The following is a 26,549-nucleotide window of genomic DNA, read 5'->3' on the forward strand; positions in this document are numbered from 1 at the left end:
CCAAACGATCGTACAGCCCAGATTAAATCATGTGACTATCACGTGGTAAAAATATGGCAACTGCTGTGAAACTTACTCCTCTTCCACAAATTGAAAAACTTTCAGAAAGGGTTTTCAGAATACTTGGTTGTAATGCAAGATCAATGACCTTACAAGGGACTAATTCTTATGTAGTAGGGAAAGGTAGCAAGTAAGTACTTTTTAAAGACGAAAATACAATTAAAATTGACTAATGTAGTAATGAGTTTAAACTACAAAGTTATACATTTTGACTTTGAGTTGTTACACATGGTAAGATTGATTGGTTGATTATGTTTTTAAAACACCCCAGAAGAAACAAAAAGACATGTCGTCTTTCACTTTGTAAGCCTTGTTTTATTCTAGGAACCTTCAAATACAATTTAAATCTTCACGCATTGTCCATATACATGCTCCGAATTGTTATGGTCCAAAAATGCATTTAGTCTCAATTTTCCAGCATAGGTCAAGCATACATGTATAGTATCTAAAATTGCAAAATGTCTTTAAAGATTTCTTTTATTTCATTTCGTTTTTTTTTTCATTCTGTTTTGATTTGTTTGCACTTTTGCTTTATTTTGATTTTGTTTAATGATTCATTTTGTTTCGATTAATTTTTATCAATTATTTTCATATTGTTTTGTTTCATTATTGTTTCACATTTTTTAAGTACCCAAGAATTATGGGTAATGCTGATTACAGCATTTTTGTAAACCAGTCTTTTCCTTCAAAATTCTCAACAACTAGCCTGACTAATAGAGGACTGTATAGGATTCAACTAGCCTGAAACAAGAAAAGTGTACATCATTCAGTAGCCTGAAGCAATTTTTACTTGCCCTGGGCTTCAAGCTAGTGGCTAAAGTGAGCATTGTAAACAATTTGGCACTATGCTGAAGACTGTTTTGGCCAACCCTATCATGGTAAAGCTAAGATTCTCTTTGTATTTAATCTTCGAAGCTAGCGAATATATTCCTAGTCTGGTTTGGTTCTCAATCACATGTTATTTCAGTTACAAAGTGTATGCTAATAAGGTTGCCATGATTCTATTTTTAAGCTCCTGAAACTGAAGGTACAAACTGGATATTGATGCTTTTTTTGGCAATAAGTATGCAGAACCCAGTTGATAACACAACCATTAATGCTGCGGAAGGGAGCATATTAAAGATATTTTATGCATTTCAGGAAGAGAATGATTGACTAAATGAGTATACCCTTCTTTGTGTTAGACACTCTGAGTTGCCTGAGCCAGATCTTTATTGTGATACTAGCTCACAGATTTAAGCAACGGCTTACATATACATGTAGGCATGCCACCAAACTCAGACACGTTATTCAAGCTCATAGCCATACATGGTGGAGATGTAGTGAATACCAATTTTTTAAGTCTTTGGTACGATAGTGGCGTTTGATCAAACTCACTGTGAGCTAATACAATAAAAATTCAGCTCAGCATGTGATACTACTGCAAAGCAGCTAGGATCTGTTTGCTTGGTTGATCTATCGGAAACCTCCGTTTACCACCAATATGATACTTCTGTTCAACAATTCATCCTCTAATAATGTTATTTGTTCATTATTTATTAGAATACATGTCCTTGAGATACAACTTCATATCAATGCGATAAAATATACTAGTGGTGAAGTTTGATTTCTCCCCATTCCAAACTCACTTCTCCCTATCACTCCTTAAAGGGAGAAGTCACTTCTGCTATTCACTGAATCCTAGATTATGCCCTGTTCTAATTATTTACATATTCAGTTCATTTTTCATTGATTACTTCTACCAATCAAATGCAGTTTCTGAAACCTCTTTTTTTAATTTAGGCAACAAGTAATTTGCCATTTCATACTGCCAAAAAATGTTTACTACTCAGCATGGTTTAAGTACAATCTAGAAATGTCAGATTGGCCGAAATGTAATGGAATGTTTACAGTTAAGTGTATGTTTTTGTAAGAATCAGGCAAAATGAGAAAAATCAGAAACATGCATGTCAAAAACCAACCAATCTGACAATGTAATATCACTCAAGGATACTTTCTCTATTGCTCAGAATTTTTTCAAAAGAATGTTAGAAAAATGAGGTTTTTGACAGTTATTTGCCCTTGAAGTGTTCACTTTCAGTGCATTTCAATGAAATTGAAACCGAATAGTCCAGCACGATATGGAAAATCTTGTCTGTTTTCCTAGATTTTGATGGTGCAAATAGTCAAATTACACTATCAAAATAATGGGTTTTGTCATACTATGTTTCACCTACTGCCTGATTTTTACAGGACTGACACTTAATAAAGCTATATATTATCCATGGTCATTACAATGCTAGTCTGAAAATTATCACTTGATACCTTAATGAGTGCTAAAATATTAGCATTAGCATAATGCAATTTTTAGCTGGCCAGTGGAGATTTCAAAGACAGCAAATGCATTCTTTAATTTTTAGTAAAATCTTACAGTGTTATATACAGGATCATGTATGGAACTTAACCTTTAAACCCCTTCTGGATTTTAAGGTTTTATAGGTTTCACTATAAAACACTTTTTTCAATTTTTGTACTTATTTTTTAGGAGTTTGTTGACTTTGGACTTTCATTGCAAGCTCCGAACAGCATCTGACATTCTGAAGTCACTCTAGATGCTGCAGCCATTCCTTTCAGAAAATGCAGGAATCTTGCAAACATTTTACATGATTTATCCAATGGTAAAATAAGTCGTTTGAATTGTATTATGTACGAGAATTTTAAAAGGCATTGCTTAGTACGAGAGGAAATGAACATCTACCTCTGCGTTGAGCTTGCTATCACTGAGGTCATGGTGTAGGGTTCTCTTCTGCTTGTAGTGTATAAATTCATGAGGTGAATTATGCTCTCTCTCATCACAGTTTTTTTCAGATAACATCTTTACCCCCAGATCGAGTAGGAATTCAATATACAGGCTTTAGTATTGTCAAATGTACTGAGACAAAAAAAGGGGGTCCCATAGATTTTGATAGCTCTTGAACTAGTTATAAGAATCATTTATGATATAAAGACTCTTGAGGATGGCCTTCATGCATTGTGTACTCCTGTTACACTAGTATTATAATTTTTACATTTGACATGGAATATACACATTAGTGTCTGATTCTACCTATTTTGACTCCTGAGTGTGCACCATACGAACTCAAACAGTTACTCTCAATACAACTATGGAAATGGGAGGTTTTGGTAGCCATATACATAATACAACCTGATTTTATCCATAACTCACTTTGAAATGCAATACCAATTAAGGAGGTAGACTTAGGGTAAGGGACATAACTCTTGAAATCAGTGATATGTTTGTATCATATTCAATTTATCCAAAGCCTATGAAGCTTTCATTTGAAACAGACTGAAACCAGTTCAAGTCACTTTGATGCTTACATGACATTGATGTAAAATGCTGAATACAAATTCCTCCTTAAATCAGAAATGTAGCGGCTTTCATTTTTTCTGTATATCCTTGATTTTGTCAGTTCATTTATAAGTATTTATCTGCTTTCTCCATTTATATTTTTATTACAGTTTGGTTATTTTTTATTATTTATATTGAATACCCTATTATTTTTCAGACGTATCCTTCTTGACACAACAGATGCAGCTACACCAGAGTACATCAAGAATTTACAAAGTGCCCTAACACAGCATAAATGTGGTATTCAGGAGATAATCATCAGTCATTGGCATTCTGACCATTGTGGCAGTGTTCCTGATGTATGTAACCAAGTCACAAAATGTAAATAATTTACTTTTTGTAGATAAAATAATCAAGGGAACCAAGATTTTAGAGGAAATCAAAAGTATGTAATCCAGATACAAAGACCAGACATAGAAAACAGACTCACACACCAAAGTAATATGAAATAACCAAAATAATACAAAGTAACAAAAATAAATGAGCAACTCCACTAAAAGCTGGGAACATGAACCAGGTGCATTGGTAGGGTAAGGGTCCTCTGCTTTTCTAGAAACACCACCTGAATCGATAGATATTTACATCCTATAGTTAAACATATAAAACAATATCCTCATAAATTCAAAATAAGAGGTAAAATATGCCATTTGTAATATCTACACATGTGCATCTATTTCAATTATTTTTTTTGTATACCAGCTAGGTACCAGGAACCTCTCTGAACTGCATTGTATATAAATGTAACTGTGATACAGTTAAGGAGGCAGACCTAGGGTAAGGGAAATAACTCTTTCAGTCAGTGATATGTTTGTATCATATTCAATTTCATCATTGACTTTCAAGCTCTCCTTTGAAACAGAATGAAATCGGTCTGATTTACACTGATGCTTACATAAGATTGATGTTAAGTTGTAAATACAAACGTTGCAATGATTATTAACAGTTATGTCCCTTACCCTAGGTCTACCTCCTTAAACCAGCCTAAACTGGAACCCTTGTGGACTTTAAAATTGTTTGGTTAGGTTACCAGGGTTTTAAATTCATTAAATTGATATAAAAGTTTGTGGTATAAACTGGAATTTGGTTTATTCAGTTTTAGGTTTGGGCAGGTTTCATTGTATACAAGTGCCAGTCTCAGTAAGAATCAGGCAGTTGTGAAAACATGAATATTCTATGCCACTGATTTTGACTTCAAATCCATCCTATATTTTCCACTATATTTTTCAGCCCCAGACACAATAGTTTCCAAGTTTAAGAGGACCAAATGCAATGATGAAGAAATTTCCCCTGCCAAGTACACATTTGTAGAGAATAATTCTGTGTTCAAAACTGAAGGGGCAACATTAAGGTATATTTACCATTTTACAGTTAATTCTGAAAATACATGTACCAAACACTTCTAAAAATACCCAATCAGTTACCTTTTATCATTATTGTATACCACTTGAATGTGGGATGGGCTTCAAGTGATTTCTAGTTTTTTTTTTCACTATATAAGCAGCCAAACTTTTTGGCCATAAGGGGCTTACAAAGACCAGACATGGAAAACAGACACACACAACAAAGAACACAAAATAACCGAAATAATATGTACAAAGATACAAAAGTAAATAAGCAACTCCGACTTCACTAAAAACTGGAAGCACGGACCAGCTGCACCGGTAGGGTAAGCATTCTCTGCTTTTCAAGAAACACCTACCAAGCTGCTCATAAAAAGTTAAGTCCTGGGTAGACGCAGAAAGGAAAACTATGACACATTGAACAAAATAGTTCTAATGGTGCAGATAAATACACCACAATGATCCATGAGTTTATGATGACGACCATATAACTTCTGTAGTGATGACTTTAGTCTTGTGACAATATAACCCTGTTCCAGCAACCTGATTGTAAAAAGTATAGTGCAATACACAAAGTGTGCGTAGTTACAGAAGGTGCTGGCATAATTTATGAGTTGTGATATGAAAATTCCATACGGGATGTCGGCACAGATGAAAGGAAAATTGACAATATGGGATGGAAAGTTACTGTGTTTGTCTTATAGTTTGGTCTGTAAATTTTCTTTACCATTGATCTCAAAGTGTAGGTCAAGATATGAGGCTGACTTCACAGTGTCTGTAGTATCCTTTATCTCGAGTTCTTTGGTGTAGATGCGATGTATCAAATCCCCGAAATTAGGATTGTTTAAAGATAATACGTCATCTATATATGCTGTTTGAATTCTGTTTATATTGTTATTTATCAGTTGATTTTTAATGTACTAGTATACATGTAATTATTGGACATGTTTAAACCTTAAGTGTCATTCTTCATTTTGAAGCTATCCATACACCAGAGCTGTTCATAACCAAGGCTAAAAGGTCTTAGTTTTAGAGCTGTCAATTCCAAAGGACACTTCAAAGGTTTTGTGTCACTTCTAAATTAAGAACTTTCTAAAAACCAAATTATTTTAAACCTTAGTGTCATCTATCTGTCAGTGTATCCAAACCCTAGGGCAGTTAAAAGCTTTAGTTTCATTCTCCCTTTAGGGTGTTCCATAAACAAGGATATTGTTAAGACTAAATGTTACCTATCCTTCAGAGCTATCCAAAACCCGGGGCAGTTCATAGCTTTGTGGCACTTTTTATTTCAGAACTGTTCATAAACCAGGACATTTTGAGGGCAAGTGTATTTTCTACTTTAGAGCCATTCATACATCAGGGCACTTTAAGGGCTAAGTGTATCTTCTACTTTAGCCTTTAGAGCTGTCCATACATCAGGGCACCTTAAAGGCATAGTGTATCTTCTACTTTAGAGCTATCCACACCCCAGGGCACTTTATGACATAACTGGCCTTTCTCCTTTCAGAGCTATTCATACCCCAGGGCATTCAGAAGATCACATGGTTTTGTACCTGGAGGAGGAAAACGCAGTATTTTCTGGTGATACAGTGTTAGGGGAGGGAACTACGGTATGCTTTAAAATGGCAGGAAGAAAATTGTTAAAATTTATTAAGATATATTGATGTTGATGTACTTATTTTAAGAAAAAAGATGACGATTTTTGGTAACAGTTACCAATTTTCACTGATGTTGTCTAATAAAATAGAACGTAAATAATTTTTTTGGGGGGGTTTTGATCCTTTAGGATCAAATTATCTCATGTGCCAGTTCATTCCTGGAACCAAGGAGTTGAATATAGTCTACTATAAAAATCCTTGCTAGAACCTTCTGTTTCTGAACCCTACATAAAAGTACAGTCCAAATGTGATGACTATTGTAACCTGTTTTATGGTGTTAATATATTTCTGGGAATTATTCAGCACAACAATTTTGTATTATTTCTGCAAGATCTAGTCTTCAAATGAACTGAATAGATTTGAGGAACTCCTTTTTAGCCTTGAGAGATGTTTAATAATAATATAATGAAAATGGGATAAAAATGTCAGCCCAAGGCCACCCATTGGTCTTCAATGAATGACGAGGAAACCATCATACCAAATTTGCATTTAGGGAACTTTTTAAGCATTTAAAGTCTTGCAGTATTGTGTCAAGGAGCTTTAAATGTGCTAAGAATTCCACTTAACACAGTTATCAGTCAAAATCTCCATCCTATCATGAATGTATTATGATTAATGAACAGGAAGTGAAGAGCAGTGATTTTAAACAAGTCAAATGGGCGGGAAAATTCAAATTGATGAAAGTGTCTTGTTTTGAAAATCCTGTATTGATCAAGGAAATTATTATCTCAAGCTGAAATTGATAATTTGAATACTGTATTTACCCACCTATAAGTCGGATTTTGGGACTAAATTTTTTACTTCTGGGAAGGATTCCAAGTTATAGACGAGATCTCGATTATGAACTAAAATTTTCAGCTTGAAAATGTCAAAAGCTTGACAATTGACATGAGTGTGAATGAGAAAATGGCCATATCAGAACAATCCACAAAACTTGTCAAGAATTTAATTACTTGCTACTATAAAAACAACTCTGGCTTCGAATTATTTATTACAATATATATTGAAAGAGTACTCAAGGGAACCAAGGTTATAGCTGTAATCAAAAGAATGTAATGCAGGGACAAAGACCAGACATGGAAAACAGACATACACAAAAAAGAACATAAAGAAACTAAAATCATACATACAAAGTAACAAAAGCAAATGAGCAACTCGGACTCCACTAAAAACTGGGAGCATGGACCAGGTGCACCGGTAGGGTAAGTGTCCTCTGCTTTTCTAGAAACACCCGCCAAGTTGCTCATAAAAAGTCAAGGGTAGACAAACGAGGAAAGGAAAACTATGACCCGTTGAATAAATCAGTTTTCATGGTGCAGATGGATACACCATAACGATCCATGAGTTCATGATGACGACCATAAAACTTCTGTAGTGATGACTTCAATCTTGTAGCAACATAACCCTGTTCCAGAAGCCTATTTGTTAGAGTTCTAGTGCGATACAAAAGGTCTGTGTAGTTCCAGCAAGCTCTGGCATAACGTATGAGTTGTGATATGAACACTCCATACGCAGGTGCCGAAGGGATGTTGCCACAGATGAAAGGAAAGTTGACAATTCTGAATGAAAAGTCATGACGAGTTCATGATGACAACTATAAAACTTCTGCAGTGATGACTTCAATCTTGTAGCAACATAACCCTGTTTCAGAAGCCTATTTGTTAGAGTTCTAGCGCGATACAAAAAAGTCTGCATAGTTTTGGCAAGTTATCAAAGCAAACAGGTAAGGAATATTAGCGATGCAGCTGTCAGAAATCAGTCAAGGCTAGGTTCCATAAATTTTGGGCTGAAGAGGGGGGTATGACTTTTAGGCGGATCGACTTATACTTGAGTATATATGGTATATATTCAAAGTGTTGGATAAAAATCTGTTTAAATACTTTTGATTGTGATTGCAAATTAACTTTAAATTGGACACGTTTAAAAAATTGGGAAAAAAGGTAAAATGGAACAAAATGTGTAAATGTGTGTGATGTTGGATACTGTTATACTATTGATTACAGTTTGTACATCTTGTCTGACATTCAGTTTATTAGGAAAACAATTCTAAACAGTATGGGAAATGCAAATATATGGTTTTGTTTTACACCATGTACCAGTAAGCTTTGAAAATTTGTTAATGCTACTGTGTCCACAAGAATCAATGCATGGCATTTAATTCAATTACCCCCTCCCACCCACCCCCCTTTTCCCTTAAACTCAAAACCTGGATCCGCCCCTGTGTACTTTGATTAAATTTTATTGTAAGAAATATGATGATTTTTTAAATAACAGCAAAATAATTGTTGTCTTATAATGGGTTTGTTGTCAGTGTTGTCAGCATCTTGATCGCTGTCCAAGACACTTGGTTTTCTTATGATAACTTAGTTTTAGTCACTTAATCTCCATAAAATTTTGCAAACCATACAAGAAAGGTTGGAATCAAATTTTTTGCGTTATGATCCCAATTGTTTTCGAATTAGAGGCCAAATAGCAGCAAAAACAAGTAGAATTTAACTATTAGATCCAGTTAAAGCATATGAATGCTTATGATATTGTTCTACAATATTTATACCACTGAGGTCATACTGGGATTGATTTTGAGGGTTCAGACTTGAAGTAAGGTCATACTGGGATTGATTTTGGGGGTTCAGGCTTGAACTAAGATCACACTGGGATTGGCTTTGGGGGTTTAGACATGAACTAAGGTCATACTGGGATTGACTTTGAGGGTTCAGACTTGAACTAAGGTCATACTGGGATTGAATTGGGGGTTCTGGCTTGAACTAAGGTCATACTGAGATTGGCTTTGGGGGTTTAGACTTGAACTAAGGTCATACTGGGATTGGCTTTGGGGGTTTAGACTTGAACTAAGGTCATACTGGGATTGGCTTTGGGGGTTTAGACTTGAACTAAGGTCATACTGGGATTGATTTTGAGGGTTCAGACTTGAACTAAGGTCATACTGGGATTGGCTTTGGAGGTTTAGACTTGAACTAAGGTCACACTGGGATTGATTTTGAGGGTTTAGGATTGAACTATTTAGGAGTGAGAAACAAACATTTTCTTGAAGTTGACTAAAAGTAGCACTCCACCATAGAATCATACAAAGTGTAATTCGTGGTGTGGTATTACATTTAAAATGCGTAAGTAAACAGACTGTAACATGTGGCTTTACCCTTGTTCTTAAGAAATATAGAATGTATTTAAGAATTCGATATAAATGGAGGTATCTGTTCTTTTCTCTGACATGTATATTCAACACATTTACAGTGGTTTGAAGATCTGCAGACCTATATGGCTTCACTCCAAAAAATTTTAGATTTGCAACCCAAAGTAATCTATCCTGCCCATGGTCCTGTGGTTAACGACCCGATTAACAAAGTAAAGGAATACATAGCCCACAGGATGTACCGAGAAGAGCAGATTATTCATACACTTAAAGAAATGAAGAAACCTATGATGGCCATGGAATTAGTCGACAAAATATATGTTGTGAGTTTATTCACCAATTTACAGGAATACCCTGTTACGACATTATGTTTAGTTTCTAATCGTTGAAATCATTTATCTAGATTGTAAGAATCAGAATGAGTCATATTGACAGAAATAGTTTCTATTATTTCATAAACTCTTTAAATGTTGTAGGTTTTTTGTCAACAGAATCTTGATATGCTTTACGTTTTTTTTTGTCAGAGAATCTTATGATATCACTATCAAGACTATGTATATAAATGATTAAAACACCATCAGGTTGTTTACACTGATAATAAAAGTAACTTTTCACTGAAGAGCAGAGTTATCTTTTTTTGAATAAACCAGGTCAAGTGTACCAACAAAATTCAACGGTACAAGTTAGAATAACCAAGATGGATACCGGGGTATGCTGCAGTTGACTTAAAAGTCATAAATATAAACTAGAAAAAGTCAACAATGCCAATAATCGTTAGCTCAGATGAAAGCATTGCCACTATATGCCTCGATAAAATTGAAGATCCAAAGGAATGCAGCACCTTCTTTTGTTTAATTATTTTATTTTTATTATGAACAATTATTTACATACAATACACTTCATTTCAATCTCAGCCATTTTGTGAGGTTACAATAAACAGTCTCTCCAAAGTTTCAGTACTTTTTTTCAGGACATTTGGTCCTGTGATGACTTACTATTTTCAGGATCGAACCAAGTTTTACCTTCCATTTTGACTTAAATCAAGAATGACTAATATTGGAAATTTTCCGAACTTCTGGTCTGGCATTTAGAAGTTTTTCACCGGTCCTGTCACATTATTACTAGTGATATCTGACGATGCGATGAACCCTCGGAAAGACTGCAATAAATAAACAACAAATATAGTAGTTCAGTGAATATAAATGTCCTGATGCAAGCGTCGAAACATGTCGACATAATAAAATAACTTCCTTGTGGTAACTAGGATGTTGTTGTCTAATTATAGCTGAAATATTGCTGCTCGGGCATTAAACCTTAACAATCAATCAATCAGTCAATCTAGTGATAGTTTATATTTCTTTGAATAAAAATTAAAAATCACAATGTATTTCTTTTATTCAGGATGTTGTTGACCCCAGAATAAAGTTCGCTGCAGCAGACAATGTCACGCATCACTTAGAGAAACTTGTCAAAGATGGATTAGGAGGTAAGGGAAATGACTTTCAGTCCACTAAAGGTTCATGTTCGGCCCTAAAAAAATCAGTTTCTAATCTTCTTTTGTTGCTGCTACTGATTTATTTTCATTATCACCATGATAAAAAGTTTAAAGTGAATTGAGTGCTAAAAATCTGTTTCTCGTACTGAGTTGGTAAAAATTGCACCTATTCTTAGGAAAGTTATTATATTTTGTACACTGCTCTTAAGAAAGATTTTACCTTCTTAATCTACATTACCTTAAGTAAGTAAACCAAATTTCACTTGAAAAAACATATTTTTTGTTTTTTTTATGCCTTAGTATGTGTTAATGGCATAAGCTTGGTTTTATCTTGGGGTACTTCTATCTTTTTAAATAGAAATGCTTGATCAGTTTTTGAAGCCCATTTGAACCTTGATACACTGCACTGTAAAAGTTTTTTTTTATTTTGATCATTATTAGGTCCATAGAAAATTTTGCATCATTGAAATTGCATTGTATTGCTTTGCAACTATTTTGATGCTTTATATAGAGAAACACATCTACATCGGACCCTGAACAATCTGTTTAAACCATACACTGTTTTGAGTCCCATTTAATCAATTTAAGGAGGTTGACCTATGGTAATAGACACAACTCTTACAAATCATTGGAAAGTTTGCGTTCACCATTTTACATCAATCTCATAGAAGCATCAAAGTTACTTACTGATTTCATTCTTTTTCAAAGGAAAGCCTGAAAGGCTTGAAATTGAATATGATAAAAACATATCACTGATTTCAAGAGTTATGTCCCTTAACCAAGGTCCAACTCCTTAACTTGAACCTTGGTAAAATGAAAGGAAAGGGTTTTGAAGATCAATTTAAATGTATGATAAAAAAGTCCAATAGGGGTTCTGTTCAATAGAGCATTTTTTTCGAAAGTACAAACTCTTCGTCTTAATCTTTTGTAGCATGAAAAAGTTCAACATAAAATCCTAGCCCCCTCCCCTCTCGAGAAGAAAATGTTCTGTGCCTAACCAACCAAATCTTCTAAATTCTTTCAGAAAAAATAGATGGTGATGAAACAAGATGGTGCATGAAGCAGTCTGGAAATTTGTAGAATTGACCATATTTTACACAATTTATATTCCTGAGCTTTAAATTTGTGATGAAGTTTTGCTGCATGTACAATCTGTGAGATCTATAAACAACTTAATATAATTGGTCTTTTGTTTGGCTTCTTGTTTAATGTTTAGAAATCTGATTTATTCCTCCCAAAAGAATGTTTTATACCCTCACATTTTCATATTAAGGTGTGTTTACTTTATCACAGTCTTACATCTGGTCTAACTGTGTATGTCTCCACAAAAGATCTGCTTTTTAAGTCTTTCATTTTATACATTCCTTTGTTCGGGGACATTATTATAGTAAATCGATGTCAGTACATCCAACCACAGTTAGCACAGTAACTAAAAAAACTCATTCCATAATTAGGATAACTTTATCAGTGCCATGTGTTCTGTTGCCATCACTTGGTGTCGGTTGTTGTCCGTCGTTGTTAACAATTTTTCAAAACTCTTCCCCTCTGAAACTATTTGACCAGTTGAAATCAAACTTGGTATGAATGTTCCTTAGGTTATCCTGCATAGAACTGATTTTGGGATTCGTGATCCATCGAAAAACATGGCGGCCGTCACTAAAAATAGAACACAGGGGTCAGACAGTAGTTTTTCCCATATATCTCCAACATCGTTAGGTTAAGCCAAATTCTATAAATAGCTGAAATGATCCTTATTTTACGGACTCCAAAAATCATCAGGCAATAAAGTTGTTAGACGACTCCTTATAAGAGTTATTGGGCTTGAAAGGGGAAAATGAAAGTTTTTTTTTTTAGTTTTCAGCCAATGTCTTGAAAACTATGATAGAAACTTTGCTTTGCTGAAATGATCCTTATGATAAGTCCTCTTAAAGTTTTCTTGAGTCAAAATTGTTGGACAACTTCTTGTTTAATTTATTGCCTTGAAAGGCAAAATTCAACCAGGTGAGAGATTCAGGCTTCTGGGAGCCTCTTGTTATATTCATGCATGTTAACACTGTTTGCAGATTTTTTTTTATTGATTTTAAACACTAAAAGTTGGGGTGGTCGCCATCAGTTAAGTGGTTAAGCTGAAGTGTATTGGGGCAGGTCATAAAAACTATGCCATATTTGATGAATAATTAATTGCCTACTTTTTTGTTAACCTACTCATATGATTAATTAAAATGATATTATATGGTTTTATTGAATGAAATGAATTTTTAAGACTTTCCTACTTTCCGTGTGGATTATGCGAATCAAGTGTACACAATGGCCTCCATTTCAATTTTTGGAGCCTGTAGTTATTTTCATAATGAAATTTGTAATTTGGATGGACGCCACAATCTGTGTTTACTTGTATAGTTAATTAATTTACAAATAATGATATTTCACAGTTTTTATTTTCGTTTGTTCTATTAACAATAACAAATTCAGCTATGTAAAACTGTCCATTCCTGTCCTTTCCTGTTATAATTTTTTAGATAGGATTTAGGAATAATAACATTTGGAGCCATAAGGGATACACCGATTGCTCTTTTGACAGTAATCCTTCCTCAATCCTTTACAAACTTCAACTAAAAAAAATGTATAAAAAAACTAATTTAAATACATTGGGAAGTCTGTAAATAGAAAGAAAACAATAATAAAGCATTGATTGCATTTAATTTCCTTATAAGTGCTTGTAAATGTCTTAACTTGTCTTCGTCATATTTTATGTATTGTCTTACATGTATCCATGCACACCTGAGTAAATCAAGAAAATTATAAAGTGTACCTGGTTTGGTTTAGACAGGATTGTATTTTTTTCCCAATAAAGCAAATGATATTGCGCATGGAAAATTCATGTAAATCACCGAAAATGTCAATATACATGTATTTCAAGACAAGATTTTGTATATTTATTTGTACATATAGTTGTTTATATGGTATGCCTAAATTTTCCTTCTTAAAAAAAAATAAAATGATTAAAAATCAAACAATATTGAATGATAAAATTGCTTAACTCAAATTAAACGGCGTCCATATTAAGTGCTTCTATAACTGAAACCAAACTACATTAAAACCTATTTAGGGAGGTAGACCTAGGGTAAGGGATATTAATCTTGAAATCATTGATATGTTTGTATCATATTCAATTTCACCAGAGCATATCAAGCTTTCATTGGAAACAGAATGAAAACAGTCCAAGTTAATTTGATGCTTACATGAGAGTGATGTAATATGCTGAATACAAACGTTCCAATAATTTGTAAGGGTTGTGTCCCTTATCCTAGGACTACCTCCTTAAACTAAACCCTAAATAAACCGACAACCTGTCCAAGCCGAAACTTTATTAAGTCCCTTTATAACAATCTAAATGAATTTTACATCTTGTTAAACCGAGCACCTGTCTAAACTGAACCAATTTTGAAGTCCAAAGGTGGATAGTTTGGACAGGTTCTGTTGTTTAGTGATACATACCGTTACATTCACGTTCATCCTCTCCATCTGAACAATCTGGGTATCTATTACACCAACCTGCCTTGTCAATGCATTTTTTATCAGCATGACATAGCTTCCTATTTGTTCCAAGGCAAAATATTTCTGCAATAGAAAATGCAAAAAGAAAACACCACCATTGCTTTAAATTAAAATAATGGGATTTTACATGTAACATATGATATAATTCTGTTTGAAACGACCGCAAAAATAAAAAAAAATGCGGTCGTATATTCCCTACTTGCGGAGCTCGGGATACAGCCATATTTTATCCTGTTTTTGCAGAGTTACGTCCCGTAAGAGCAGATATAATTTCGAAGTCTGTCTAATCGATGTTCGGATTCGGGTGCAGAAAAACGAGGTAACTCGAATGAAAACGGAATCCTCAGCAAACAAACACAACGGTGTTTCTAAAATTTACAGGGTGTTTCATTTTGTTGGTAGGTTAGATAAGGATGATTTTCATTTGTATGTCATATTTTGTTCAATAATATTTCCAAACTAGTTGATGTGTCTATACGTTCCTGTGCGTAAATGTAAAAAAAAAAAATTTTTTGTCAACACATGTCCCATTTGATCATGTGTTGAATATTTTATTTTGTTGCGTTCGTATTATGTTGCGCTCCATGAAGCTCTTTACTATTTGCCATTGACATCAATCAATGATACTCGTTATACAATCACATGACGTCCCAATTCTAATCGGAGATCTTAATTACAGTAATCTATTTTTCAATCATGCCATATAAGGAAGCGTTGCTAGTTATTTCTACAGTAATTTCTAGGCTTTGTGAGTTTTAGAATAGAAATATTTTAATTTTTAAAGTATTACACCTTTTGATTGGGTAAGAAATTCCGTTTATCTTTTCATTGGCAATATTTTGTTACGTGACTGTGACGTCATCCACTATTTTATGATCTACTCATATAATTTGAATGCTGATTGAAATTAATATAAGGAATTATTGTTGTCTATTTGAAATATTGACCTCAGTGTCCGTGGTATAAACCTGAAAATAACCTGTAACAAATTTTATTTAGTCTGCACTACATGATGAAGGTAAAAAATATAACAGTACATTCTTTCTACGTTTCAAGAGTTTTAAAATAATAACGGATTGTTACGTTACTAGCAACTCAACTACCACGATTAGAAATCGCTCGTTATTATGTCTTAAAATGCAATATTACAATTTAGACATTGTGCGAGATTAATTCGTTAATAAAAGAAATTCAACATTCGTCCTCATAAACAAAGCTGCAGCGTCGCTGCGTACTTGTAAAATACGTCTGGACTAATCAATCCGCTAAGTAGGCTGAATTGCCCGTTATTATCATTGATTTACACTTCATCCTATTTCGAATCTGAGTTGACGAACACGTACACACATACATACAGATAAAATTTGCATTATACGATCAAATAAGTATTTTGTAAAATGTACAATGGACCCATATAGAAACTGTATTGCATTCTGGGATTTCGATTGCTCATGACGTTTATGATTGGTCAAGACGTATTTTACGAGTATGCGGCGACGGCACAATGTTGCTTACGAGGACGGAAGTTGAATTTCTGAATCGGGCTATTAACCCATAAGACATGAGACATATATAACTATGTGAAATTGTTTGAAGATCTTATGGTTATTTATCATCAATAATTGTGTTGTTATGTATGTTTACAGAATAACTCCTTTTTGTAGTGTACAACTAAATATGATTCTTATATCAACAGAGGACGAAGTCATCTTAACTGTACTCAATACGAATTTAACATTATTTTGACAACAGAAGCACAAAGTGCCCGATTTCAGTCTGGCAGAAGGTTAACAGGTAATACACTAGGTAAAAGTGAGTAATGATTTTTACCAGTTCCGTATCTTGAAAGAAATTGAATATTAGTTAAGTTAAAAGCTTTAAATTTGTAAAGTTAAGTTGAATTAAAAAAAAAGCCTAATCCTAGTTCAGGTAAAACTGTAATACGCATTTTAAAAAACAAATAATATATCAGTATATTCAACTTCATCCTTTAACAAGTTACACCTGCCTCATATCAAATGTTTGCAATATTGAATGTTTTGTTTATTTTGTTACTGTTTCTGTTTTTAAACAATGCAATATTTATGAAGTCACAACTTAACTTTAAACGTGAAACCTGTCCTACCCGAACCCTGAATAATTCGAATGATTTTCATGTGAAATTCACTAAACACGAATTTCATGTGAACATTTCGTGTGAATTACACGCGAAGGCTCCATTCACCCGAATTTAAAGTGAACTCTGTCACTTAGTTTATTTGCTCAATTCAGGTGAAAATCATGTAAAATTCGTGCGAAAATCATGTGAAATAATTTTGCCTGTGTATCAATTTTATCAAATTTAGACCATTGGCAAACTGAACACACGTCTTTCGAATTTTTGAATCCATAAAAAAATCGGTTTAATTGAGGTTCACTGTATTTCAGTCAATGACAGTACATCACATGTAAATACAAGGTCTGGACCGAGTTTCATAGATAATTTCAAACTGATATTTTATTTGTAATCAAATTCGACTTCAACTAAAATTTTTACCGACCAAATTGTCTGAAAATGAAAACTTTCAGGTAAAATTCAGGAATTGAGGAATATCTTTATGAAGTATACAATGTTTCTACCTGTACAGGACAACTCATCAGCTTTGTCTGCAGGACAATCGACCAATCCATTACACCTGAATCTTAACTGTAAACACTTCCGATCTCCAGGACAGTAAAAATGGTCATCTTGACATTCGTCTCTATCTTTTATATAGAATTATTCAAATAAAACATGCAAAAGAAAAGACAATCTACTAAGCAAAACACACATTTTAGAAATCAGTCAACAAGTAGAAAATAATTAAACTAAAACAAAATTATGAAATAACCACAAACCATGCATTAATAGTCATGCGCGGCGGCTTAATTACTGACCCAAACATACATATTGAGAGTCTGGAACGCAGGCATGTATTGTTTACGAGAAATTCAGGTGAATTTAGTCACATGAAACTAACATAGGTATATTTCCAATGAAAAGTTCACATAAAATGCATGTGTCAATTGACATGAATTTGACTAGTATCAAATTTTATTATCTCAACTTGAAAATTATGTAAAATACGTTTACAAGTGTAGATTAGTGAAAAATACTGTTTAGATTGAAGACTAATCAGGGGAGCCACATTCGAGCAGTACCCAAAAGAATATTTATTTCACGGATGAAGACTTGGAAAATAGACATACACAACAAAGAACATGAAATACAACAAAATAACATGCACAAAGAAACAAAAGAAATTGAACAACCCTGACTCCACTACAAAATGGAAGCATGGACAAAAGAACAAAGTAATTTTCACGTATCCATCTGCACCATGAAAACTGATTTATTCAACGGGTCATAGTTTTCCTTTCCTCGTTTGTCTACCCCGGGCTTGACTTTTTAAGAGCAACTCGGCGGGTGTTTCTAGAAAAGTAGAGGACGCTTACCCTACCGGTGCACCTGGTCCATGCTCCCAGTTTTTAGTGGAGTCCGAGTTGCTCATTTGTTTTTGTTACTTTGTATGTATGATTTTAGTTACTTTATGTTCTTGGTTATGTATGTCTGTTTTCCATGTCTGGTCTTGCATTCGTTTGATATCCGTTATAACCTTGGTTCCCTTGAGTCATCTTTCAAGTTGATAATGAAAAAAGATATGTAAGTTCTTCGATTGTAGGTAGAAATATCAATATCCCGACGCAAGTTGAAAAATAAGTGTCTTCTCTTGACGCAGTTTAAAATATAAGTAATTTCTCCCGACACAGGTTGAAATATTAGGAATTTCTCCTGACGCAGATTAAAATATAATTAACTTCTCCCATCAAAGATAGAGATGTATTTCCCATCTCCTGTCGAAAGTACGTTTCTATTTAAAGTGGAAATATTGTTACAAAATACAACGAAACCTGTCTAAACCGAACCCCTTTTGGACTTTAAAATGGTTCGGTTATAGATATGTGTTCAATTTACCAACTAAAGGTTTAAAATAAATAGTGACTTCAAATAGTGTCTGGTTTTGATAGGTTTTCGGATTATTCGGGTTTAGATTAAGACAGGTTACATTATATTTATTATCATATACCTAAGCATATAAGTTCGTCTTTTCCGTCCCGACAGTGTTTATGTTGATCACACAATTTGTTATGTGGGACACACTTGCTGTCATCACAGTGAAATGAACCATTTTTACACTCTGAAACATGAACGTAAATATTACTATTGATTTGGTGTCTTTTAATGTATGTCAATCAGTCACAAAATTCAAACTTAAATTTTTAATTCAGAAACAGTTATAGACCACATAACCAATGATAGGTAATGAATATTTTCGTTCCACAAGTTTCTCTCAAATATAACCCTGGGTCACCATTCTCGTCTTCTGTCTTTTGATTGGATGAGCGAATATGACGTTATTTTATTTACTTGTATACGTTCCAATATTCAAATTTAAAGAAAAGTACGTTAAAATATTTTTTTTTAATTACTTATATCATCTTTCAATATAAATGCACAATTATATAGGTAATTAAGATAATCTCATCTTTGTTTTTATTTTATTTCATAAGCGGCAATTTACTCATATATTGTGCATATCCGTCGCTGGTAACCTGAGTCTGTATTTTAACGATGCTGGGGTCGCTTACGATATTGACGAGGGAACCAGATTACGGGTCACCAATGACGTCTTCTGTCTTTTGATTGGTTTTTACTTTATTTCATACGCGGTAATTTACTCATATATTGTGCATATCCATCGTTGGTGACCTGAATCTATATTTTTGCGATCCTAGGGTCGCTTATGGTATTGACCAGGGAACCAGATTAGTCAGCAACCCACAGAAGTAATTCTTTTCTGAATACACAAATACTGACCTCATAAAGTGTGATAGTTTGTTATTCAGTTGTTACAAATTTGAGATGAAGAATTGCACTATGAAATGATTATTATCGTTGTTGTTGTTGTTGTTGTTGTTGTTGTTGTTTTTGTTTTGTTTTGTTTTTTGTTGTTTTTTGTTGTTGTTAATTTTGGGTAACAGTAACAAAATAGGCTCAGTCGATAGGCAACAGAATTATATTTAGGTATAAATATAATATATGTAGATAAAAAAAAACCTTGTTCAGTGGGTTTTTCTGCATCACTAATCACAAATACCATTGACAGTGTCTGACCGTCACATCTGGATTTCACCATTGTGTCGGAGTTAGATATATATTGTTTATGTACCTTTACACTGAATTTTGTCCATCGTAAATGGTCTGTTCTTTACGATTACCAATTTATTATCCTATTTATTATATAGATTTCCTTCATCATTCGTTGCTATTTTCAACAAGAATTTTAAATTTTGTAAACGGCAGATTGATATTTATGTTGTGACATTATGTGACGTTTTGACTGGAGAAAGTCCAAGAGTGAAATACCGAATTTATTTCAGTATGGATTATTGAAAATGTTTACACAGGGAACATTCGGAAAATCACTGCTATCTATATAATATATACTGTTGTGTACCTTCACACTGAATTTCATCCATCGTAAATGGATTGTTCTTTGGATTGGGACAGTCAGGGTTCCCATCACACCATTTATCTTCATTAATACATTCCACCCATACACTGTTGTCTAACATCGGAAAACATGATTTTTCGCCTTTAGTACACTTAACTACAAAACATGTATCATATCTCTAATCAAGCCCACTTTTCAGAAGTTTTTTGGTCATGATTTTTTATACAGTACTTATAGGTAACTGTTAAACAACTTATTTTTGCGAAAGATTAATTTATGCGAAAATGTTATTTTTGCAACAGATTTATTTCTGCTCTTTACGCCAGCAAGTGAAATGAGAAAATCAAATTAACGCGAATAATTCACTTTATTTTTGAGTAATGTTTAAGAGAGCACAACTCGCAAAAGTAAAAAGCCCGCAAAGTTGAATTGACAGAATGAAACGCAAATGTCCCTGTATTTGCAAAAATAAGTTAGTTTACAAATGCAAGGTGTGGAATACATCTGTTGTTTTTTTCCATATGTAGAACCCCAACCGGAATTTTTAAACTACAACCATCGATTGATACAAGTGATACATGCGAGAATCATGTGGATTGCAACATATATGATTATGAATCATATGATTCGAGCATGATATGACCCATTAGGTTCAAATACAAAAAATACAAAAAATAAGATTTTAATGTCAAGCTTTAAGGTCAACGTTAGAAACTGGACTTTATATCAAATAACAAAGGTCATGCATTGTACATTGAAGATCAACACAACATTAAAGCTTCGAAGGAACACTACCTTTACATAAAAGAGCTCAAACAGCTAGCTTTACAGTAATATGATATAAATAATCGTATACTAATACACCAAATTTCCAATTCCTAATTACTAATTACAAAATGATATTCAACATCAAGAAAACAAAATGTCAAATCTTCATTAGAAATAAATATAAAAACCAAAAAAAAAAAAAAACCTTTTTAAAGTTAAAATAAAGTTTAAAGTTTTCACTGATATATTTCAAAGATAAAAATAAGAAGCTGGTAGATTTAAATTATACTAATTGAATTATTAGGAGTAGTAAGGAGCTACAAAGACAGCAATCTTTGTAAAAAAAAAGAGCTAAACTTGTATCGAGGTTACTAGAGTCAACAGGCGTAAATAGGAGACTTTGAAATGGAAGTCAGGGGTACAAATAGTCCCTACCAAGGATTTTTGAATGATACATATATTTTAGAATATAACGAAAATGAATATGGTGAATATGTCAAAGAAAACAACTTCAACGAGATGAAAAAAATATCAGCTTAAAGCCACATATTTTTGAATATATTTTCATAATCGGTCACGTATTTCCTCATAACGATAACCGTTCTTGTAGACTTCGAATCTGTATCCATTCCTTGTCTAGTATGAAACTGTAAACCAGTTTCCACCAGATTCGACGTAAATTGCGAATGGAGAAGTTGTCTATTGTTCGAAATTGTTAACTTATTTACTTCCGCCTTAAATACCATTTTGTCTTCAACAGAATGATAATCGCGAAATATTACACGCAGAATTATATTTTTGCAAAACTATATCCTCTACTTTTTTTGAAAAACTGATAGTCTCGATTACCCAGACTATACATTCTGTCCTTGATGACCGTATAACATTGGATGATGCGTAGTTAATCAGGTAACGGTAATAGGTCAATTTATAAAGGTAACATCAGATAAAAAAATGATTGGTTGAAAAATATAACCGTACTTATGGTATAATAATGGCATAGAGTGAATAATCAAATATAATAAATATAACAGCAAAAAATTACCGAAATATAAAAAAGAAATGACCAACTCAGATACATGAACGTGAAAACGCAAAGCAAAGACGACCAACATGCACAATGTAGCGAACAGAATGAAATACAATTTCTGTATATATAAAAGAGTAATCAAGGGAACCAAGGTTATAGCGGTAATCAAAAGAATGCAATCCAGGAACAAAGACCAGACATTGAAAACAGACACTCACAACACAAAGTAACCAAAATCATACATACAAAGTAACAAAAGCAAATGAGCAACTCGGTCTCCACTAAAAACTGGGAGCATGGACCAGGTGCACCTGTAGGGTAAGCGTCCTCTGCTTTTCTAGAAACACCCGCCGAGTTGCTCATAAAAAAGACTGTATGTAAGGAAACCAACATCGCACATAAAAACCTTAAACATTAGCAATATGAAATAGAAAGAAATACAGGGAGGACTCGAAAAGGCAAGTATGTGATACAAAGCGAACTTCACCCTCGCATTGGTCAAATTCGGTAAAAATCGAGCCACAATAATATAACTCTCCATATTTGTTGTATGTTGAATTCAACGATCTTCGAGTGCATGTGCAAAAATTCTTTCCAACATAAGCTTTAAAAAATCCAGCGTTCTCGGCATGATTGGTCATACTCATTTTATTAACGAGGACATTTGGAATATGCCTGAATCTGTTCTTTATAATTTATAACTAAACAGTTTAGATCCCCCTTAGAAAATTGAGAAAGCAGTTACGTATCAATTCATATAATTATAATTGAAATAACTAGTGTTTAAAAAAGGGGCCAAAAGGCTCTTCAGAGAAGACATGAGATATTGTTCAAAGAGTCAGCAACGGTTTGATCATGACATGAAAATAATCATATTCGTTTGATAATCGTTCGAATCTGGGTCCCCTTGATTTCCCCTCCAGAGGTGTATCATCAATACAAAATGAACTTTATTCAATTTGATGGTAATTGTAATTGTTTAAACTTTATTATTTCCATTTATCGCACACCAAGAGCTAAAATGTGTCAGGATATTTGTCAAATATTCAATAATTCTGCTACAAAATGTCAAATTATAATAACAGTGTTTCTTTTGACTATTTCTGTGCCACTTTCTGTCCGAATGTTATCTTGCACTTACCATTTTGTCCATACCTTTACTTCAGAAAGTATAAAAAAAACAATTGTATATGTTATACTTACATTTTGGCGAATCAGCCAGACACAAAGCAGTAAGCAAATTACAAATAAAAACCCGTGTTAGAAACATCTCCTCTTCCTGCTTCAATTTTGCAAAATCTGGTTTAAAAAAATGCAGAAACAATACAAAATAATAATAATAATAAATCCATTTTGCTCAAATTTTGCATAAATTTGGAAAATTTTCAACAAAAGGTGTGCGAAACTCTCCGATGGATCCGTCATTGAAACAAAGTAACTGTTTAAGTTTTATGGTTTTGTTCGGGAATATGTAGCCTATAAGAAATAAAGCCAGTTCATTCTTTTAATTACTTTTAAACCAATATTTAACTCAGAAAGAAAACTCAATGATCTAGTCAAAAACAACTTGCCGTCAAAAATATGTGTGAGCTGTTGAGCATCAAAGCTGAAACATCAAGGCTAGTGTTTGCTACTAACTGTACCGTCTTTTTATCATTGTTTCGTTTTAGATAGGAGCCAAGCTACAAATGACATCTTTATCATTCTGTTTTATTACACTAACATGTGTTTTCGATGAAATTAGCGGAAAATTGAATAGAATAAAAACTGTTTTATGTCATCTTTTATAATAGCGCACTTAAACTAATCACTTTTGATTTCTTGTATTTTAATTGAAATGTATTTTGAACCATAGTAAATTTCTGTCTATATAAGTTTTCACTAGAAAAGCTAGCCTCACTATTCTTGAGTTGACCATCCAGTAGATAGGCTGGTTACCTTAAACATATATCAGGCAACATCAATTCTTAGTTTTAAGTACCAGTCACTACCTATGGTAAGGTGATTCATGGTGTAGAAAAACCCATGGATCTGACGATCTTTTTTTTGGTCTACATATGCTATATTTTTATGTGACAATAGTCCTTTCTATATTTAGATCTGCACTTTTGAGAAATCACATTTTAATTTCCCACTGAATTCAACTAAATCAAACCAAATCAAGATAGATAACTCTTGCAAAGTGCTAATTTCATGTACAATCTATATAAATTTTATCTCAAAAGCGCAACCCTCAAATGAAAAGCTAAGACTTGTTATGTCATCTAAAATGCTTTCTGAACAAGAAATAAAACTGAATTCGGTGCGTTTTTGACATGCATGGATCACCTACTGTCTGATATTTATAAAGACTGATATTTTATATAGAAAACAAGGTACTCTAACACTGCGTATTGATGAAGCAGATTAACAAAGCTAAATAAGCTGAAATTACTTTATACTTAAGTATTAGTCTTTCTAAAAATCAGACAGAAGGTGATTCATGCATGTCAAAAACCCACCAAATTCAGTTTTATTTCTTGTTCAGACACAGTAACTGATCATGTAGCCAGTCTTAGTTTTTCATTTGGTCGTTGCACTTTTGAGATAAAAATTATATAGATTGTACATGCAATTTGCGCTTTGCAAGAGTTATCCTTCTTGATTTGGCCTGGGTTGGTTGCTTTAAGTGGGAGATAAATGTATGATTTTCTAAAAGGTGCAAATCTAACTGCAGAAAAGGTTGTTGCTGTGTGAAAGTATAGCATATGTAGACTGAAAAAGCATCGTTTGTTAGGTGTGTTTTTCTTGACCATGAATCACCTTACCATTGGTAGTGTCTGAATTTTTATGCGGACTGGTACTTAATTGAATGTTTTCAGCAGAAGTACATACAAAATGTTGTACATACATCGCTTACCACTTTACAGTCGAAACGAAAGGAAAACAAATGAATGACTAAACTATTTCATTAGGTTTCATAAAATGGTCAGTATGGTCTGTTTCTGAAATCACAGAAAAGAAAACTACTTCAAAACTGCTATTTGACTATATACCAAATGCTATGCAAGGAGGTTTCGTACTGAGAAATAGGTTTAAGCATGACAAGTATGTATATTATGTTGCAATTGCTTTGGAATCTTCAGATACAGGATTTTAGTGGGACAAGATAATAGAACACTTCACATTAACCTTGGAATGAACTTTGTTAGCTAGATGAGAAGCATATGTATCAAGTGTTGATACTGATTCAGCTTCAATATTTTATTACAGTCTCACCACTTATATAACATAATATACTCAATCCAGATAAAATGCAAATATTCAACAATAAAATACAACTGCCATTCTATAAATAGAATAATGGTACTAGAGACTACACATAGACATTTATCTGCAGAGGACGCTTACCCTACCGGTGCACTTGGTCCATGCTCCCAGTTTTTAGTGGAGTCCGAGTTGCTCATTTACTTTTGTTATTTTGTATGCACGATTTTAATTACTTTATGTTCTTTATTGTATACGTCTGTTTTCCATGTCTGGTCTTTGTCCCAGGATTGCATTCTTTTGATTACCGCTATAACCTTGGTTCCTTTGATTACTCTATCTACAACATATCACATAAAATCACAATTACAGTTTAAGAATATATAAAAATAAAATATTTCTTAAAATATTAAGGGATTAGGCAACATTATTAAAACACTCATCTGTATTAAAAAGTTAAATGGCCTTATCATCATCAGATAAAGGTTAATATTTAAATCAATTTTACATGTTTGACTGTATGAATTGAGTCGTAGATCTGCATATAGTGGGCTTGATAGTACAACATGTTTTTCATCCTCAAAAGTATTATTACAAATGAAATAAATATTTCAACCATTTTACTTTCAAATCGAGCTGTCTCAATCCTCAGTGGTGCAACTCCACATCTTAATTTGGCGAGAGCGCTTCTGTCTTTATATGGAATATTACAAGATAAATATCCCTTTGTCCCATAGTAACTTTTAAATAATTTATATGTATGTAAATTCTTACCTATACCTTGAGCTAAAATTCTATTTTTTCACTCATTTTTATATTTTTCAAATAATATACTGTCCAAATCCACAATACACTGTTTTGATAAAATATTACCAATATTCGTAAAAGAAATATAATTCAATTTTTCTGATCAAAATTTAAACTCTAATATAAAATTTTAAAATTGCCCCAATCTCTATCCATATCAGTATACCTTTAGCATTGTTTGAATACTGACACTAATAATTTTGCACATGGTAGTTTCCAGCCGTGTCACCATTTATGGCATCGTAAGGTGTATACTTACCAATTCCCATACTCAAATACTATATTTAAAGCATAAATTAAATATCTTATGCAAAACAAATGTAACAGAAATTCACTTTTGTATAATTCTATAGATATCATATCAATTCCAGGAGTTTTTTTTTTCTATTTTTTAGCTTCCTGAATTTCTGAATTAATTGAAATAATCAGATTATCGTTATCATTTTTAACATTTAACAGATTTTCTAAAGACATTTTCCAACTATTTAATATACAGTTTTAAAATCATTAC

At 33.1% G+C, this 26,549-nt stretch overlaps 2 protein-coding genes across 2 annotated transcripts; one reads left to right on the forward strand and one right to left on the reverse strand.

Moving 5' to 3' along the window:
* The first annotated feature begins 19 nt into the window (after window positions 1-19).
* LOC148598133 (endoribonuclease LACTB2-like) lies at window positions 20-13,336 on the forward strand. The gene is made up of 7 exons (XM_088562560.1): window positions 20-190; window positions 3,609-3,772; window positions 4,679-4,799; window positions 6,299-6,401; window positions 9,702-9,923; window positions 11,002-11,086; window positions 12,120-13,336. The coding sequence occupies exons 1-7, from the start codon at window positions 54-56 to the stop codon at window positions 12,173-12,175; spliced, it is 888 nt and encodes a 295-aa protein (XP_088418686.1). The 5' UTR covers window positions 20-53; the 3' UTR covers window positions 12,176-13,336.
* Window positions 13,337-13,528: 192 nt separating this feature from the next.
* Window positions 13,529-20,337, reverse strand: LOC148598134 (uncharacterized). Its single transcript, XM_088562561.1, has 5 exons — window positions 20,191-20,337; window positions 18,760-18,870; window positions 17,273-17,398; window positions 14,594-14,716; window positions 13,529-13,707 (listed from the first exon to the last, which is right to left on the reverse strand). The coding sequence occupies exons 1-5, from the start codon at window positions 20,306-20,308 to the stop codon at window positions 13,622-13,624; spliced, it is 564 nt and encodes a 187-aa protein (XP_088418687.1). The 5' UTR covers window positions 20,309-20,337; the 3' UTR covers window positions 13,529-13,621.
* Between the last annotated feature and the right edge of the window lie 6,212 nt (window positions 20,338-26,549).

Source organism: Perna viridis, chromosome 14, assembly GCF_037379345.1.
Source record: "Perna viridis isolate PV_CMFRI_1.1 ecotype Kerala chromosome 14, ASM3737934v1, whole genome shotgun sequence".
Classification (NCBI taxonomy): Eukaryota; Metazoa; Mollusca; class Bivalvia; order Mytilida; family Mytilidae; genus Perna; species Perna viridis.